The 19346-nt window shown below is 43.1% G+C and overlaps 1 protein-coding gene across 1 annotated transcript in view; it reads right to left on the bottom strand.

The window, feature by feature from the left end:
* Positions 1-19346, bottom strand: part of emilin1a (elastin microfibril interfacer 1a) — a 37046-nt gene that overhangs the window by 4964 nt on the left and 12736 nt on the right. Inside the window, exons 2-7 of the mRNA XM_005917145.3 lie at positions 6562-6678; positions 4556-4722; positions 4131-4230; positions 3796-3904; positions 3542-3712; positions 184-1458 (exon numbers count right to left, since the gene is read on the bottom strand). Of these exons, the coding sequence (XP_005917207.1) occupies positions 184-1458; positions 3542-3712; positions 3796-3904; positions 4131-4230; positions 4556-4722; positions 6562-6678 (1939 nt within the window). The remainder of the gene's footprint in view (positions 1-183; positions 1459-3541; positions 3713-3795; positions 3905-4130; positions 4231-4555; positions 4723-6561; positions 6679-19346) is intronic.

The following is a 19346-nucleotide window of genomic DNA, read 5'->3' as shown; positions in this document are numbered from 1 at the left end:
GCTATGCCTGCTGATCCAAGCTACCAACAGTCACACTGATATAGCCTCCTTGTTTTGGTTCATTGCTTACTTTATAGCCACTCCACAATGCAACGCAGAAAAAGCCTTTAGTGGCTTTAAAAGGTTCACATGCCAAACAGATGTGTGCATAACTAGGCTATTATCTGCATCACATATTCTTACCTCAACGATGATATTGTCCTTAATGTGGGTCAGATCTGTTATCGTGTGCCCGTGTGTCTGCACAGTCCTTCCCAGGCCCTTCAGAGTGTCATTAATGGAGCTAAAAGTATCCATGACCTCAGCCAGCTCTCCTTGGATAGACTTCAGATCCCCTCCTAATTTTCCACTATGTACAGTGTGACCTTCCAGACGTTTCTTTAGATCATTTATGTTGGTTTTACACTGCACCGTGCACTCCTCCACGTCCTCTCTGAGTCGTCCCACCTCCTCCTGGAGGTTGGAGCAAACCTGAGAGCAGACAGATTCTCCCGAGTCGACTTTTCTCCGCAGATCCGTCAGTGCCGTCTGGCATCTGTTGAGGCTGATCGTGGTGGAGTTTTTAAATGTGAGCAGGTCCTTTTCTACAGTGCTGCATATCAAACACTCCTTAAAATCGCGGCCCAAAGTTTCCACTTCAGTGAAGATCCTGTTGAAGTGCTCGCCATCCTTCCCGGTCACAGCTGTTATCTTTTTCACATCAGTTGTTAAGTTAATCACTCTCTCAAGCAGCGAGTCTCCTGACACCGACAGGTTGTTCAGCTTGGTGTTAAACTTTTGGATCTCATCCTGGTTGGCCACAACCCTCCACTCTAAAGTTTTCACAGTTTCATCACTTGTTCGGTCTCTTGCGTTCGGCCCGCAGGTGTCTCTGCACATGTCTGTGGTCGATGTTAGCCGTCTGTCGAGGAAGGTCGTGATGTTCTCCAGCTTGCTTAAACGTCGACTGTGGTCCTTGACCGTGTCTCCAAGAACAGCCACATCCAGCTCTACTTTACCGATCTTGTAGCTGTGGTCATCGAGCTGAACGAGGACCGAGTTTCGCAGCTGAGTGACGTCTCTCTGCACAGTTTCTTTCAAGTTGTTCCCGGTGTTAGTACACCTCTGCTCCGTCTTCCTCATTGTGGTATTCATCCTCTTTTCCAGTTCTCTTAGCCTGCCGTTCAACCGGTCCTCTGTCACTCTTCCCTTTCCTCCACCCGTCCCGAGCTCCTTATCCAGCCGCCCTTTAATAGCGTCACACTTGTTTGCAGTGGAGGTGAGTCGGACTTCGACATCAGACAGCCTCCTTCCCAGCTCGGTGACTGTGTTGCAGCAGGCCTGTGAGCGCTCGGTCTCGCTGCGAGAGATTTCCAAGCTTTGCCTCAAGTGCTGGTCTATGGAGCTGATCCTCTTTTCCAGGGCTGCGATCCGGTCCCTGTCCTGCTGCTGCTGACGCCTCAGGTCCTCCACGCCGATCTGGTGATAACGAGACATACGAGACATAACCGTCATGATGTCAGGCTCATATTTTTTCAGCATCCTTGAAACTTTGATTTTTTTGTGATTTCTAAGGGTTTCAAAGGTACATTTTCCTGAACTGTAGGTTTGCTTTGTTGTTCTGCTTCTCAGCAGGAGTGATTGTATCTCTCTACTAACCATGTGTATTACTTCACTCTATAGGAGAAAAGCACTGAGCCATCTACACACCAACAGGAAAGCTGCGTAGCCTTGGAGAGTCACCCCACGAAGCCCCTGGTACAAAGTGTTTGTGCTGATGTTTTATTATTTTTATTGTTTTATGGATCACTGTTTACTTAACACAGGCCAGGAAATCAAGTATGGGATGGAGGTGGGGTTTCCACGACCAAACCCCTCTTTCATCTTCTTATCAAAGGTTACAGCGCTCCGTTAAAAGGAAGGACGTTCTGATTCAATATTGTTTCCCTGTAAATATCACTCATTGTGTAATATTGCAAAGAATTTTTTCATATATTATGTATACAGTGCAATCTGAGGCTATAGTAAAGATAAATATTTTTGTCTTGAGCAACCATGTTTGTTTACTTCATCCAATCCCAGACTGGATCCTGTAACCTGTAATCCTGTAGCTTTTTTCTTAAATGATGTCATCTGCTAACAAACTCACCATCAGCAGATTTGCACATCCAGCTAAGCTGCAGGTGGATGTGTAATCATATCCTACTGCAGGGGTAGGCAACTCCAGGCCTCGAGGGCCGGTGTCCTGGAGGTTTTAGATGTGTCCATGACCCATCACAGCTGATTTAAAGGGCTAAATGACTCCTCAGCATTTCTTGAAGTTCTCCAGAGGCCCGGTAATGAACTAATCATTTGATTCAGGTGTGTTAACCCAGGGTGAGATCCAAAGCCTGCAGGACACCGGCACTCGAGGCCTGGAGTTGCCCACCCCTGTCCTACTGACTGAGATCACAGCTGGCAAAAACACAGACAGTAGAAAGTGAGGCTAAGCTAATGCGTTAGTGCCTTAAACCTGCATTCTATCTGAAGACCAACAGGTGGCGACAGCTGTGGTTATAAAAAGACTCACGTAGGCCTGTGGGTCAATGACTTTGTGCCTCTGTAAACACTTTCCTGCTTGGTTTATGGGCTCATTTACTCTTTTCGTGTCATACTGAATAAAAAAGTATATTTACAAACCTTCGTCAATCCACCTATTTTTCTATTGTGCGAAAGGCTTTATAGCCTTGTTTTGAAACAGGTGCTATATAAATCAAGTATCAGTCAGCACGGGGTGGTTGGGCTGACAGCTAGCCAAAAGTGTCCGAAGCTTCCACACAGGAAGTGACTAACAGTGTCATGGAGACCATGGGCAAAAAACCTGCTGATGATGTAAAGCGCTCAGGCTAAACTTTTCTCATTTTTGAGGTAAATACATTCGCTGAGTGCCAATAAGAGCAGAGTGTACATACGGCGACAGACGCAAGACGATATAACGTCCTCTAGTTTACGCAACAGGTGTAGGTGTCATTGTAGAAGCTGCCCAGTGTACTAAGACAATCGCCCTGCTACGACGCTTTGTATGCAGCATTTTAGGTCATATGTGCTCAGAGTGAAGATCTGACAATGCAGGAGCACCTGGGACAAACAAACGAGTGGCTTTGTGCTATGGTGTGCGCAAGTGTGGGGCCCTTTATGTGTCGACGCCCACAGGGAGCCATGACAGCACACGAGGCAAATGAAAACTCACTTTATCTGATTTATGTTGAATTCCAACAAAAAAACGTAATGCAGCTGGTAAACTGTTTCCTTATTGTCGCTGCACTTTTCTCATCTTTTTCTTCAGTAATCCTTTTTTACTGTTTGTTTGTGCAGTGGTTTATGCTGCAGCATGGGGCCATTATCTTTTACTGCTTTGGGCAGAAGAAATCGCTTCCCACAGGGGCAAAGGCATGAACATCGAACTGCTAGTAAACGAACCACAAGTACGCCTTCATGTCTTATTGGTGGTGGGGAAATAATGGTGATTGTTGCCATATTGATATAATTATGACATAATGAATGAGGACATATTGGACTTTACCTGACAGGAAGAGCAGGACAGAGACACCCTCCTCTCCAGCTCTGTCAGTATCTCTTCCTTTAGGATGTTCAGCTGGTCACCTCCACCTCCTCCTCGGTCTGCTCCATCCAGTTCATTACCTCCTCCATTCACCAGGTGGTTGTTGATCGTGAGCAGCGTCTGATCATGTGCCTAAACGACCACAACAGTCACAGAAATGAGCATCATCCATGCTTGCGTGCACAAACAGCAGACTTCTGGACAGCCGCAGCTACCTGTGTTCTGTTATAGAGATGATCCAGCTTTGTCTGGATGCTGTTGATGGTTTCCTTCATGTGTGGTTGAGCTGAATCTGCAGGGACAATGGCCCCAGTCAGCCCGTGCCTACGAGATAGAAACAGTTTTGATTCCCTCGCGTGTGAGAAGTTTTCATCCACTCCAAAGCTGAGGTATATCTCCAGTGCAATAAACAGGAATTGAAAGTGTGCCGTCCATGCGTGACCCTAACAACACTTTAGTTTCTTTATTTCCACTAAACAGCGTTTCACTAACACTCAACTCAGTCCATGAAATAAAGCGCACACGTGTGTTAAAAACAACAGTGACGTACAGCCTCTGGTTTATGCCATTGATGGTGGTCTGCATGTTGCTGAGGTCTTTGGTCAGGCCATGAATGGTGTTCTCCAGCTGTCTGATCTTCTCTGTGTCTCCTGGACAAAAGGAAAGGAAGGTGTGAAATGTGCTGCTTAATGCTGTAAATCTATTTGCTAAACGTCTCGACATGTTTTTCAGTCAGCTACTTATACTGACTGTTTTCATGTTTCCAGATTTGGACCATTTTGCAGAAACACACAGCTCACTGAGGTTCAGTACGTGTGACGCACATAATACGGCAGCCTGAGCTTCTTTTTTTAATGTTATGACCATTTGAAGCAGTCGTCCTTTACATTATCAGAGGCCACACGTCTTCTTTCATTCTTGAGGTATCAAAACTCAGAAGATAAAGAATATTTTATGATTTGTTTGTAATTTCACCTTCTCCTCCCCGCTGCCCACCACCTGTGTCCGCGACACCCGTCTCAGGTGTCCCCTGTGGTCCACTGTGGCAGTCCTCCCCGGAGTAACCATGGCAACACCTCCACTCCATTTCTGTCACCATCTTGTAAGCTACTTTATATCTCGGTCTCCTGTACGTCCGATAGCTGAGGATGAAAAAGGAGTTTGTGAAACGACATCCAGATTGGTGTTTTCACTCGTCCGACCCCGTGACCCTTTCATCTCGATTGTTTTTAGTTTGTGTTGGTCGTCTTTATAGTGTCCCATATGGAAGAGAAATAGAATAAACTTATAAAAGACTTGCATCAGATGTGGCCTACTTCATATAGTGACTCATATAAGGCTGATATGATTTAGTCATGAACGTGGCCACTTTCTCAGTACTTTCATATATTCTTTTAGGAAGTATCCAAAACATACAAGTTTCATTTTTATAATTTTTAAGGATCTTATATCTGTTTTCGCTCTTGTATGCTTTTCATACGAGTTTCACACAAGACAGATACAAACTGTATAAGATTTATATATATCTTTTCCATATGGGGTGGCTCAAAAATTGTTTTATTTTCTATGGCCAAATTTAGCTTTATATTACTCTTTTTTTGGTATCATTGTATGGAGTGTAGAAAAGTCAGGATAGATTTTAGAAAAAAATCTATAGGCATACATGTATTAGCCTGTCAGCATGCTATCATCTGTGTTTGGTTTCAAGGTGCAGCCATGCCTGAGTACAGCCTCACAGATCACTAATACAGCACCAAACGTTTCTGCCTTCAAAAACTGCAGCCAACTTGTTCCCGGTGATGACACTGCAAGATTTAATATTTGCAATGTAACCAAGTCAAAGACCTGCAGCGGCCCCTAAACCCTGCATGAGACATCATCATTGTGCTGTACACTGATATTCATGTGCAAAGGTCATTATATGTGAGGAAAATCACAGCAAATCATCTACTGATGATGAATGAGATTACAGGGACTTTAAATTCCCATTTTCCAAAGGAACTGCACTGAGCCAGTACAAAATCTCGTTCTTAGAGCATTCCTTTGCAAAAAAAGAAAAGCATGTTTTATTTGGAAAGCTTTGCTGGAGTCGTATCATTAATGTGCCACTCAGCTCTGCTTCTGAAGAGGTCTTATTTGCAGTCCTAACGCAATAAATAGACCAGAAATTGGCCAAAGCACTCCATAAAGATTTACCATCACAGGCATGTTAACAAGCCGCGGCTGCAAAAGTTTTTTTCCTTTCGTGACTTTACTGTAGGTAACACAGAAAAAAGATTTCGTCTTCCAGCTCCCTTTTCTGTGAGCGTGAGAAAAAAGGTCCTCGTAGAGGAAAAACAAAACAGGGCTCGGAGAAATGGGAGCAAGAGCTGGGCAGAGTTAGCAAGTGAAAGTGAGAGAATCATAAAAGGAAGAAACAGAGAGCAAGAGAAGATTGTTTTTGCAGGGTAGGAGACGAGACTGCGGTGCCTGGAACTCCTGTTGGCTTCATTCTTAGCATAGCCCAGGTTTAGACTGAGGCCCCTGGCAGGCATCGGGATCAAGCGGCAAGGCCAGGGTTAGACAACACAGTGAAAACTTCAAAGGAGGGAAAACATCAGCAATGCTCGATTAATGTTTTCTCCAAGCATTACATCCACGACTGAAAAACCCATTTAGCGAGTCCTATCTCTAGTAAATGTGCTCCGTTACTTGTAATAGTAGATATTCACCCGTCTGCACCAAAGAGACTTTATCACTGAGATTACCCAGAGACCAGTACGGAGCTGCAATCATGTGGAAGCCCAGCTTCAACCAGGCGCCCTCCTGACCTCGTGGTTGAAGCCCGGGAGACAAAAGATTGAGAGAGCTGAGTGAAGTCTACAGACAGGAAATAGAACAAGATGATGGATACAGGGTGCAGGACTCCTGCGGCTTTGAAGACGGCAAGGCTAAACTCGGGGTAGAATCCGGAAACACGGAGACGAGGCATAGATACTCACGCTACTCGAGGACACTGTCCCCAGGCACAGCGCTGGTAGTCCGGCTTGATGTACGTCTCCACGCCATCCTCCATCACGCAGCTAACCGTGCGCGTCACCACATAAGCGCACCAGTTCCTATTGAAGCAGGGAAAAGGAAATGGCAGATGAATGAGTGTGTGATGGCTATCGGTTAGCTCAGAGTTTCGAGTCAGGCGTTAACACAAACATAGCACCTCGCCCTCACTCCAGTTCTGCTCTACGTTCCCTGGCACAGAAAACAGGGAAGGAATGACAATCAAAACTCTGGTCACACGTTGAATGTGAGTCTGCACTGTTTGGAGTTTTTGTAGATTAATATCTCAGACCTTAGACTTGGAGTTATTGTTCTGTGCTGCACTCCAGGAAAATTGGTGCAAAAGTCAGATCATGTATGATAAGTACATGAATTTAACAATGACTGCAACACACCAAGTTCACTGCAGTATTTATACTGCATCTCTTTGCAGTAAACACAGTTACATTTATTCACAAATGCCCAGCATAACATTTATAAAAGCCTGTCAGATGCATGATCTCTTTCCACAAATCTGAGAAGTCGTGAACCAGGGAAAGTAACTGCAAAAGTAAATTAGATTTTCTCTGCAAACAGTTTTCAGTTCATTACATCAGTTTTAAAAAATGAAGCAATACCTTCATAAACCAATGAAGGTAGATACACTGTAAATGTGCTTTAAGTATGAAAGCGCCTGTTTGTGTTTTTCCTTACAGATAACAATATAAAAATAAAAGAAATATTCATTGCCAGATCTGGCCCACATACCTCAAAGAATGACGGCCCTTTGGTGGCCCAGATTTGGTTTGCCAAAGGTGGCCCACACATGGGCCAGCAGCAGACACGCCGCTGGCCCTGTGATGGCCCAGAACAGATGTCAGCCTAATGTGTACCTTAATCAAGCCATGTAATAACTACATGTGCCGGAACATAATAGTGCAAAAGTAACATGACGAAACTCAGCTCAGACAGTGAATGGACTGATTCTTAGATAACACTTCTCTACTCTCGCAGATTACTCAAAGTGCTCCATACAGCATTCACACACTCGCTCTAAGCTGAGTGCTTCCTAGCTACATTCATGCACATTCACACTCTTGACATCCTGGAGGAGGCAGGGATCGAACCACTAACCTTCCGATCAGTAGGTGACCTGCTCTACCTGCTGAGCTACAGCCACCCGGCGGCAAACATGAGTGAAACCTCACTGGGTTTTGGATAAAGTGTACACTCACAAACCTGTCAAACCTGCGTTTGAAACATTAGCTACCATAGCAGTATAGTATTGCAACATGACATTTGGGTCTTCTACCTAAAATAGGAAAATAGGAAAATAAACAGTGTCATCATTGCCAGACCTGGCCCACATCTGGTTGACACACACTCTGCCATGACACCAGTCATGGGCCAGAACTGTTTTCTATGAGCCTGGGCCACATAACCCAAACCATAATCGGCCCAGATATGGCATGCCATCACATAGACAGTGCCATCTACACCTGGCTCGTATCTGGATGCTGCCAGAAGCCAGCCAGCAGTGTCAGCTTGACACCAGATCCGGGCCAGACCTGACTGCTATGTGGGATATGACCCCCTATGAGCAAGCACTTCGGCGACAGTGGGAAGGAAAAACTCCCTTTTAACAGGAAGAATATATAACAAAATATAAGAGTAAGAAAACGTTTAGCCTAGTTAAGCACATAATGTTAACCCGGGGATGCAGGTCGCTTCGTCTAAGCAAACAAATATCAGCAACATCAGTTTCCAGTTTTTCCAACGTAACTATATTTCCTGTCTTTGTTAACTTTGATGTTCCAAAGCTACAAGCTGGTTGTGCTAATACTGGGTTACTTAGTGGACTTCACACAAGAATCACACAAAAAGCTGAAGTTAGTTTATGATAGTAACCTCACTGTCCACATGGTGTTCTCTCTGGTTGTTTCACTGTATTTGAGCCTACAGCAACTCAGTGCACTTAGGTGCGTAGACATGGTCAACATGACCTGCTAAACCAGACAGGTTTGATTGGGATTGTCGCACATGAACACTTTTTCTGATTTTTCTGTGATCAAATGTTAATGTCAGAGAGTGTCCAGACTACTTCAAGCTGATAGAAAGGGAACACTGCTACCAGCTAAGAACAGGATCCTCAGACTACAGCTAGCACAAGCTCATTAAAAAGAAGATTTGAAAACCATTGCCTGGTCTGATGAGTCTGCATTTCTGCTGCAACATTCAAACAGAGTCCAAATTTGGTGTAAAAACCATGAAAGCATGGATCCATCCTTCCTTCTATTAATGGGTCAGGCTGCTGGTGGTAAAACTGCGTTTGATGCCACTTTGGGCCGCTTACTACGAACTAAGCCTCATTTAAACAACCATCCAATTAGGACTCAAACTGGTTTCATGAGTTCACTGCACTCAAATCCCACAGTCACCGGATCCCAAGCCTACTGGGTCACCTTTGGTGCAAAAAGACATTCACATCATGGATCTCAGCAACTGTGTGATGCTGTCATGTCAATATAGACATGAATCTTCAATGAATCTTTACAGCACTTGATTGAATCTATAGCATCGAGAATGAAAGTAGTTCTGAACGCTAAAGGGAATCTGACCTAATGTCTGTGAAGGTTCTCAGTCATCCAGATCATCGTAGTATAAGGAGCTTGGAAAGCTCCTTAGAAGTTCAAACTGAAGGTGAAACGTCTTCAAGCAACTTAAAGAAGTCCAGACGCTTTTCTTTCCAAGCTCCTTCTGACCTAATACTAACAAGGTGTACTATATATGGCGCACACACGTGTCACTGCTGACAGGGTAACCCTCTGATCAACCCTCTGAACCACCGATTCCCACCTGTTCAAGGAAGCACGATGTTCATTGATCCTACAGTACACACATGGAAAACCACAACACCAAGCATAAAGTGGCTGCAAAGAGCAAAATCACAGATCAACAGCAGCATGCATCTAGAGTTATGTTTCACTCGCGTCATGTACTTCCCCTCCTTCACTGAGCCCCGAGGGGACTGTAAGTAAGTAAAGTTTATTTATTAAGCGCTCTTCATAGACAGGCAGTCACAAAGCGCTGTACACAGAGATTAAAATAAACAGACAGTTAAGTAACAAAATAGACAATATACACAATATAAAAGGTTAAAAGTAAATAAATAAGTAAAATAGTAAAATAATACTGCAGCTCCTAAGAGCTGGTGGCTAACTTTGTTTGCCAGTGACTTCAGTGGAAACAGCTGCCCGCTGTGGCTCAAATAACACTGGCTGCTTAACTGAAAAGAACTTTTCACACTAAATTAAATCCAATGTTGATAAAATAATGCTCATTATAGCAGCTTTCTAATGCTAGGTTCAGGTTTTAACTTAATCCATACTTTTCACGCCAACTCAAATATTAATCCTAAAATAATTCCCATGAAGTGGACGGTCAAACATTTGTTAAAACAGCAAAAAAACGTCCCCATAAACATGCTTTCATAGCACGACGCTCCCACACACTCCCACAGTCTGCAGGCTACTCCGTTTGTCCTCGTCTGCCTTATCGCCCTTGACCCTCTGATGTCTCTCTTGATAACGGCTGCAGATAGATTTGAGACACAGACGTCCTTCAGTCACTTTCTATCATCATTTTCATATTACCCACAATCCCCATCTGCGGCTATTTCTCCAGTGGTCATTACGGCCAATTAGTGTCACTCCCAGAGTCATCTACGCAGAACTATGAAGTGTTTTATGGATAAAAGTTGGAGAACACAAGGAGCTCCTTCATCCTGGGAAGTCAGTCAGCAGCTTCAGTCCCTCTTCTGTCTCGTCCTTTCATCCGTCTGTCTGTCAGTCTTCACGTCTGTCACTTTTCTCTCTGTGTTACCGTCTTGTTCAGTCTCACACAGGTTTTGGCACCCGAGCGCCTCTCTGTCCATCTCTGTTTATTATCTGCTACTCGTCTCCTTTCCTTTTTTCCTCCTCCTGTAGCCTTCGTTCTCACCCCGTAAACTGTCCCCCTCCTCATTCCAGAGCTTGTTTCATTGACAAGAAGAGTTTATCATGTTCTGACCCCCATGACCTATTACCTCTCTTCATGGGAAAGTGAACTAATTAGTTGTCAGACTGCTGTTAATGTTTGTTGATCTGAAACATAACATATGCTACAGATGGATGGAATAAACCACATCCACACCTTAAACATGTCAATTTTCAAAAACTTTACTTATTGTTGGAGCTTTTTCATTTAAAGAAAGCAAATGTTCATTCGCCTCGATTCTCACAAGGTTTTCCCAAAGTTCTGGGGGCAGAGCGAGGGAAGACATGCGGTAAAGGGCGGCGGGTGGATGCTCTCAGCCGTACGGCACGTGGCCGCCCGCTCAGCGCCCCGAGCTTTAAAGTAGCTACTGTTACTTTTCACTGTACACTTACAAAAAGGCTTTTCAACAACTTCTGTTCAGAGTAGAAAAGTTAAAGCACACAGGGATTAAAGTTTCATTTAAAATGGAAACAGCCTGTAAGATTTGTTACTCTCTTTTTTAAATGGGACTTCTTTATGTTTTCTGTCCACAATAATAGATGTTCATAGACCGATCAGGCTGTTGTTAGTTTTGTTTTCACAGCTTCCCTCCTCACGTCTTCTGTTAGGTGCATGTGTAAACCACTGCACTCTACAGCCACGGTTTACTTAATGTGACGACAGATTATCACTGACATGTATGAGTGGGTCAAAAACAGTGGTTACATCTGTTAAATCCGCCTGTGATTCCCCCTCATTAACATCTTTTCGGATTGGCTGAAGGGAGCGTCCTAACGTTCCCTCTGATGTGTGTTATGATGTTGAATTATTATTTATAGTGTTCCTGCGCACTGTTTTGGTAGAGCAGTGGCTTAATGAAAGTGAGCTGTGTGGATCATAACCATAGTTTCCTGCTGACTCGATGCTTGATGTCAGGTGAAGGGTGAGAAATTTCATGAGGATAATACATTTTGTTTCAGTGAACACAAAAAGTATTTGTTAATTATTTAGATCTTTAGTGTTTGTCTGTGAAGCTTTTGTATCTGCGTGTCAATCAGCAATCAGCAAGCAGAAAAACTCAGACGTGCTGTTGAGATTTTACTTCTTTATCTCATATTGACACATCTCAAGGAGTAAATGTGTAGTTAAACATCTTTAGACTGAAAGAGGAGTTTTCACTGTTCGTGGTCCTTCATGTAAAAGGCTAATAATACATGTGATGGTTGCTTCTCTTTTCACCAATAAGACATGGAGTTTGAGTGGAGGGGTTATGGGAAAAACACATGAAATATTGATGGCAGTTAAAAGCCGTGCGCAGAAACTTGTGGCTTATTTGGTCCGTTTACAGCATATCACGTTGCCTCACACTGATGTGAAGTGGTTTCTAGCTTTCAGCCTGGAGTCGGCACCACTGAATGATATTTGGCTGAAATCACCCAGCGCCCATGCGTCCAAACAGCACTGGAGCTGCCTCTATATGCTTCCACAGATGCAGCACAGACACTCGTGTGATTTGTTCCACTAGCTGTGCATTGCTGTTTTTAATATATTACATTTTCCTCAGTTACATTGTGTTTAATGTCTTTGTAAAACTCGGTCTGGTGGTCGGTTGCACTGCATTATGCTTCGTGGTGGTTTGCTGGGTTACCTCTGGTCTTGCTCTCTTCTACTTAAAATGACTGAGAAATGGGAATCGAACATGTTCATCAAAGCAAGAGTAAAAAGAGAGCGTTTCAAGTCACACAGCCGTGGTTAATCGTCACCGCTCATCCTCCTGTTCTCGCACTTTAGCTGACTTGTTTTCGTCAGAGGGATTCAGTGGGACAGCGCTGCCGCTCACTGACTCTCAGCGTCACAGACAGCAGATAAAGCTTAGAGCTGGCAACACCCCGCCCGATTTTCTCTGACAGAGAACAGAACGTCTCATATAAATAAACGTAACCATCGATCATTTTTTCACTTCTGAGCAGACACAGATGTGCAAACACGCATTCGTATCCATATACATCCAGAACTGCCTCGATCTGGCAGCTTTCAAACACTTAGTGTACACACCGCCCTCACTGTGGGCTCATTTTCCAGTCTTTCCATCATGGGATGAGAGCCGTCTTTATATTTGTCAGATGATGACGAAGTCTAAGCGCAAAGCTCATTGAGTGCATGTCTGTCCCAAAAGCAGACTTTGCTGGATTTGTTGAAGTTTTCAGGCTCTGTGCTGCATAGATGACACATCTGAAACGTTTCAGCAAACCCGTTTTCTCCTCTCTGTTTAATCAGCATGAAGTTAGGCTTTCTCAGCCGTAATCCAATAAAGTCCCAATAATCCAAACGGCTGCAGAGAAATCACTCAGATGAAAGTGCACTAACTAGACTTGGCATCTTTGCCCATAAGTGTGAAACACAATTGCACGCACACTCAGCTGTGCATTCCTAAACAAGCACTAGCACACGCACAAAGGTAGACGCAAACCTGAGTGTCACCTGCTCATTCTTCACAAACACACATTACTATTGTGAACATCATCATTAAAATCACTGCTCAGAACATAACACGGCAGGAACACGTGTTCCTCCGTGGACACACCATCAAGACCGTGACGTATGGATACTAAAATACTTGCTTTGGATTTCACAGTGCCGGTGTTTGGACAGTGACACGTTTTTGTAGTTTTGCCTCTGACCAGCACGATGGGGGACTTTAAATCATACAAGCAGGATGTGATTGAAGAGCCAACTGTCAGCGTTATTTCAGGCCGTTTAACAAAATTGCTCCATTAACTGTTCAGCATTGGCAGATGTTTTTATACATAGTGCCCCATTTTCAGAGGGTCGAAAGTAATTGGACAAACTAACAGAATTTTAAATAGAAGGAATGGTTTTAATATTTGGTTGAAAGTCAGTGAGTGAAGTGTAGAACATTTCCTCCAACGATATTTTTCTCTTCCTTCTATCTGCTACATTTCGTTTGTTTCGTCTTTCCAAAAAGTTTTGTTTTGTCCAAACTGTGTTGGCATTTTTCCGTGAAGGCCAGCCTGTGCTTCCTATTCCTGGGTGTAACCAGCGGTTCACAACTATGAACTTCTTTTTCGTAACCAACTAAAGATTGTCGATTTGATCGCTCCTTAAGTTTTTGCTATTACACTCATGGGATTATTTTGGATTTAATGATGGGCATGTTCACTTGCACTGACATCTCCTTCAACCTCGTACTGAGAGCTTGAGTGGACAGTACCACCAAAACATACCAAGTTCAACACTCAGAATCAGCTCCAGACCTCCAGGATCTGCTTCATTTACCATTAGAAAAATACAGTAGCAGGTTTCGCCTGGACATAAAAGAGCTTGTCGGTCAGTCGTCCAGTTACTTTTGAGCTACTGAAAAAAACTGGCTTTGTTGACTGTAGTTGATAAACTGTCACAGTCGGGGTGTTTGCGGAGTGGACGCAGAAGCAGACACAGGAGAGAGAAAATGAAGGTTTAACAAAAAGCCGTTTATTTGGCTGATAGTAAAAAACCACCAAACAAAGGCGAGGCGAACTGGGGCAAAACTAAACTAGAAACTAAACTGGGAGCAGCTAAACTTACTATGACGACTAAGACGTGAGACATAACATGTAAACTGAACAGCAGCATGCAAAACTTTGAACATGAAGTAAACTAAACCTGCCAAGAACACGAACACGAAGAGTAGAAAGCAAGACTCTGCGACCCGACGTGAAGTAAACAGACGACCCAACAATGAACAGAGGAACACAGAGGACACATGCACAGAAGGGTAACAAGGGAAGTGGAAACACCTGGAAACACAGCTGATACAAGTGAACACGACGCCACAGGGGAAGCAAAACTAAACACACCGAACATGGAAACACAAGACTTTCAGACAAAACAGGAAACATGGAAAGACGTAGACTGTGACAACACAGGCTTGACGACGGGACATGGAACACGCAGACATGAAACGCACAATAGACAGAACGATACACAAGGAGAGGAAGATAGAAACAGGAAACAACACATGAACAAGGGAGCATGGATGAAACTAAGACATACTAATAATACACTAGAACCTACCAATTACTCTAATAAATCACGAGGAATCAAAAACAGTAAATAAACCTAAAATGCTGGTCACAGTCCCGCTGTCATAAACAGCTCATGCATTAGTTTTGTTAATGTCCTTGAATCAGAGCTGAAGGTCTACACGAGGGCTGTTCGATATAACGATATAAAAACATTTATCGTGTCCTATCACGCTATCGTTGGTTTCGTGGTGTCGTAAAATAAACTGTTTATATTAATATTGTTTCATCGTTTGATGGTCACTGTAGTGGCTACATTAATTTCTTAAAGTAAACCTTTCACAATAAAGCTTAAGATCCTGTTGAGACTTTTCAAAATAAACTGAATCATGTGAAAGAGTATGCAGAGAGTTTATGGATGAGAAACAAAAAAGAGCCGTCAGGTGCTAAAAAATAAACCTTAGACTCAGACTTTGAAAGAAAACGGCGTCCGTTACAACTTATGTCTACAAATGTGTCGTTGCATGCATCGGTTAAAACACTCGACTCCAGCTACACGACGCCCAGCTGGAAACACTTCAAGTCGAGCTGCCCGAGATTCACAGAATTTACAGAAAATTTTACATTTTTGTGATTTATATCGTTATCGGGAAGATAGATGTCTGATATCGGGATATGGTCATATCGCACAGCCCTAGTCTACACTTACTGAAGCTGACCGATTGGTCCAGCGTGATGGCATACAGAGGCAGAGCTACAAAAAAAGTGTGTCACTTGCCAAAATTGTACCAGTTGGATTGTATTCACATGAATCCCAGTACGCTGCTGTACTCACAAATTAAAGTGCACAGCTGTTGCCAGTATTGAATCCTTTTTCTACAGTTTGCTTACAATAAACATAATTTACGCTTTACTGCTGTTAATGCATTTTAATGATGAGAAAGCTTTCCTTTCTTTGCTTCGATAAACTAATAAAGCATTAAAAAAACTTGGATTGTTTCCGAATACTCACATCCCGTTACATAACTCACCGACTGAAACTCTAAACGTGTCTAAGAGTAAATGACAGTAAGACATTTGGACTTTGGAGAAGCTTGTAAAGCTAAAAAGCTAAAAATCTGAGTTATTACAGGCAACTGAGAATTAAAGCGCTCGTGTTTGAAATGCACAGGTCTCCATGTATGGGTCTGTACTATTGCCTCCCATCAGGGGCCATTCAGCAACGTTTCCTTTACCATATCAGCTCCACAGTATAATACTGCACATGTGCAGAGCAGTTCCTGCACATGCTTCAGGATGTTTATGGCTACATTGTATATTTTCAGGATGCTTGTCTGACAGTAGTAGATAGAGCCAGAAATGTAAAGCTAAAGTACAATGATATTCAATCCATATTCAAACATCTATTGTGCTGTGCAACCAAACATTGTTAAACCTGCTGAACTGTAGTTGAAACTCACTATGTAGGCTGAGTCTGTAGACGCTTTCCTTGTGCCAGTGCAAGTGGAAAGAGTTCAAGTGGAAGTGGACAAACTGGTTCAGGTAATTACAGAAGAAGGTGTGACTGAGGCTGGGGTCATGTGGAAGTAATCCAAATGGACACACAGAGAAGGCATTTCAAAAATCCACATCCATTTATTAAATTGCATTATGTAACCTTTTTTTTTTATCATAGCGCTAAAAACCCTTTAAATCCACACATTTGTATCAGTATTTCCTGAGCCGCTCCTTCCCTCAGACACTGTCACATTTACAAGTGTAACTTTGTTCTCACAGCTTTGAACCATCAGCAGTAACAGAGAACTTCTGTCAGATAAGAGGACGTACAAATGCAGCTCTTTGGAGGTGTTCATTGCACAAACAGTATTGTCTGGCTTTTTCTTTTTCGAGGCAGGAGGTCATGTGATGAGCCGATTAGTTTTTATTGACAGTTGTAATAAAGAGATTAGCGATGGCACACTGGAAATGTTCTGGGATTGAGAAACTCACAGCATCTACAGTAATTTCCATCACCTGTCGACCTGCTGGACGTACTGCAGAAAATCAGCATCTGCATGAGAAAGGCGGGACAGGTTTTTTACTTCATTTCAAAAACTAAAAAAAATGTCCAAGATTTTCTCTAGCAACTTTTTTTAAACACCGATTTATCGGGGATTAGCTCATAACTCATGTGGTGGCACAGTAAAGTCGGGCCTGAGTTCAAAGCTACCAGCTGTTAAATCACAAATGAACTTTGACTTTTGTGGAAAGCGGAATTCAATTTCACTTAAAACACTAAAGCTACAGACCACAAAACCAAAACAAAATACTGAAAGGGGCTAAAAAGTAGAGCAAAGGTGAGTAAAGTGAAGGTGAGTATAAAGTTACTTTAACATGATTAAGACATACCTGCTGCCTTACCGCCTTAAGATGTTGCTGATTTCTAAGGATGAACCAGGAAATTGCTTAGAGTTTGTAGCTATGAACAAGTGTTCTCTTGTAAACAGTAATGTGAGTCATTGTTACCAGAAGGTTAATGATTATAGCAGCTTTAAGTCAACGAAACGGGAAAGCCGCGCCTTTGCAATGCAAGAAAGTAACCAAATGATTGGCCTTGAATGCTGGCTTCACAGCCTCACATCCACGTCGTCAGTCTCCCACAGTCACAAACATGCAAACTATGCCTTCATTAGCTCTCTGGCAGACACAGAGCAGGGAATCTTTGAACGTATGCGTCTTGTCTTTATATACAGAGCTATAACTCAGCGTGAGTGAAAGTCTTACACCTGCCTGAACCTTGCTTTAATACCCAATAAATTTCAGCTCCCTGTAAAACAGCAGACAGAAACTTCACAGCCAAGCAGGAAGTTGTGATCTGACATCTCTACCCACGCATTCCAGGTTCATTATATTCAGCAGCATCACTGCATGGGACCTGCACAGAGAAAGTGCGGGTAAAGTAGAATATTCGCATCGAATGAGTGGGCGGAAGAGGGAGTGAAAGGAAGAAAAGAGTGGGCTGAGGTTTAATGCTTAAACAAAGAAATCCTTTGGCGGCGTCTATTGTTGAGGAATCTTTCACTTATCTTCAAGGGGAGGCCTCGACAGCAACCTGAATGAGTGGGTTGAAAGGGGTAGGCTAGCATTTGAACTGTGAACCGGAGGTCGAGCGTCCCTATGAAGTCCTTGTACACACAGTGAAAGGCACACGGATCGCCACGGATGACTCGAGTGCACTCACTCATGCTTGAGCGATCCCATTTGGACAGGCTAACGTACAGAAAAGGCAGACGCACGCATATTTCCAGGCTCTGCACACGTTTTACTGGCACGCACACCAGGACGTGCGTGACTATGTAAACTTCTCTCTGATTGTTTAGCCTGACGGTCACCAAGATATACTGAGAATGTCTAGGATTCTGCCATTTGCTTTAATATTATTGCTAAGACACATCAGCATTCGGAGGTCTGTGGGGGATTTTTGGTGACCCACTTGAATTTTAGCCATTTATGGAAGCGTGCGCATTTAGAGCATAAGTGCTCAAAGCCTTAAAATCACAGTTGCCCAGAATAGCAAGGTAAAGCTCTCCAAGCTGTTTGTAGTACAAATGTCCTGTCATGGCATCCGTGACCCGAGTCGAGGCTCATAGTCTCAGCTGTTGAGCTGTGTGGGGGGATGTGATGGGAAGAAATCCCAGTCTTTATAACTTTCTGTAGGTTTATGTAAACAAAGGACTTCTTCCTCATATGTGATGCGCGCTGAAACTATGGTAATTAGGTTACAAAGGCTGTGCCTGGAGAGCATCCCTGTTCCCACATGGCATTAGCATATTTAAGGAGATGTTTTTTATACTGACCTAATTAACAGGAAGCAGAAAATCACGTACGGATAAAGTGAATTTGAGCGCGTTCCAAGTTTTGGTTCAATAGGAGACAAACAGCCTGATCCACCGGCTGCATAGTGCAGCGTTAAACATGTTCTAACTGTGCAGTCCTATTAAATTTACAATGAAGTTTACGCCCCTCACTTCTGAGTAATTTTGTGGGTAGATGTGTCATATAGATGGGTGATTGTTAGGGAAATATTACACTGACAGAGATGAGCTGGAGCTGATCAAACACGTGCCAAAAAGACAAATAGAGGACATGCTAATCACCTCTGTGCCAGTCAGACAAATCAAATAATTATGTTCTTCAATTCTGTTGCAACAAGAGTTAAAGTAATAGCCATGCTTAGTGCAAATTAGCAGATGTTACCATAGTAACATGCTAAAACTAGAAAGCTCATTGGAGCTTCTTAGCTGCTGCTTACATGAGATGATATTTAACACAGTCTTCAATTTAAACTGTCAACGGTTGCCCCAAAGTGCTTCATATTGGTAAACGGCCTAAAACTCTACTTGAGCATTCAAACAACATGTTACGTTCACGTAACCACCGAGATTTATGCACATTCACAACACTTCAGAGCAATTTGGGGTTCAGTATCTGACAACAGTCAGTGTTGTCTTGTGTTGTGGGTGTCAGCCACCAGGTTTAAATAAAGATAACCAACACATCAGCCCGGTTCTTAGTCTGTGTACAGATCATTGTCCATTCACACTATGGATGCTTATCAGCTTTGATAAAGTGATACAAAGCAATAATATCTGAGTAGGGGAGACCGGGGATAGTTGTAACATTTTTGACATTTCTGTCTGTAAATTGGAGCTCTTTTAAGGTAGTGGATTCAAAAT

The sequence above is a fragment of the Haplochromis burtoni genome, unplaced genomic scaffold (assembly GCF_018398535.1).
Source record: "Haplochromis burtoni strain Fernald_Lab_line unplaced genomic scaffold, NCSU_Asbu1 Contig_22, whole genome shotgun sequence".
NCBI lineage: Eukaryota > Metazoa > Chordata > Actinopteri > Cichliformes > Cichlidae > Haplochromis > Haplochromis burtoni.
Note: the sequence above shows the minus strand (reverse complement) of the source record. Positions and strands in the feature narration are given on the sequence as shown.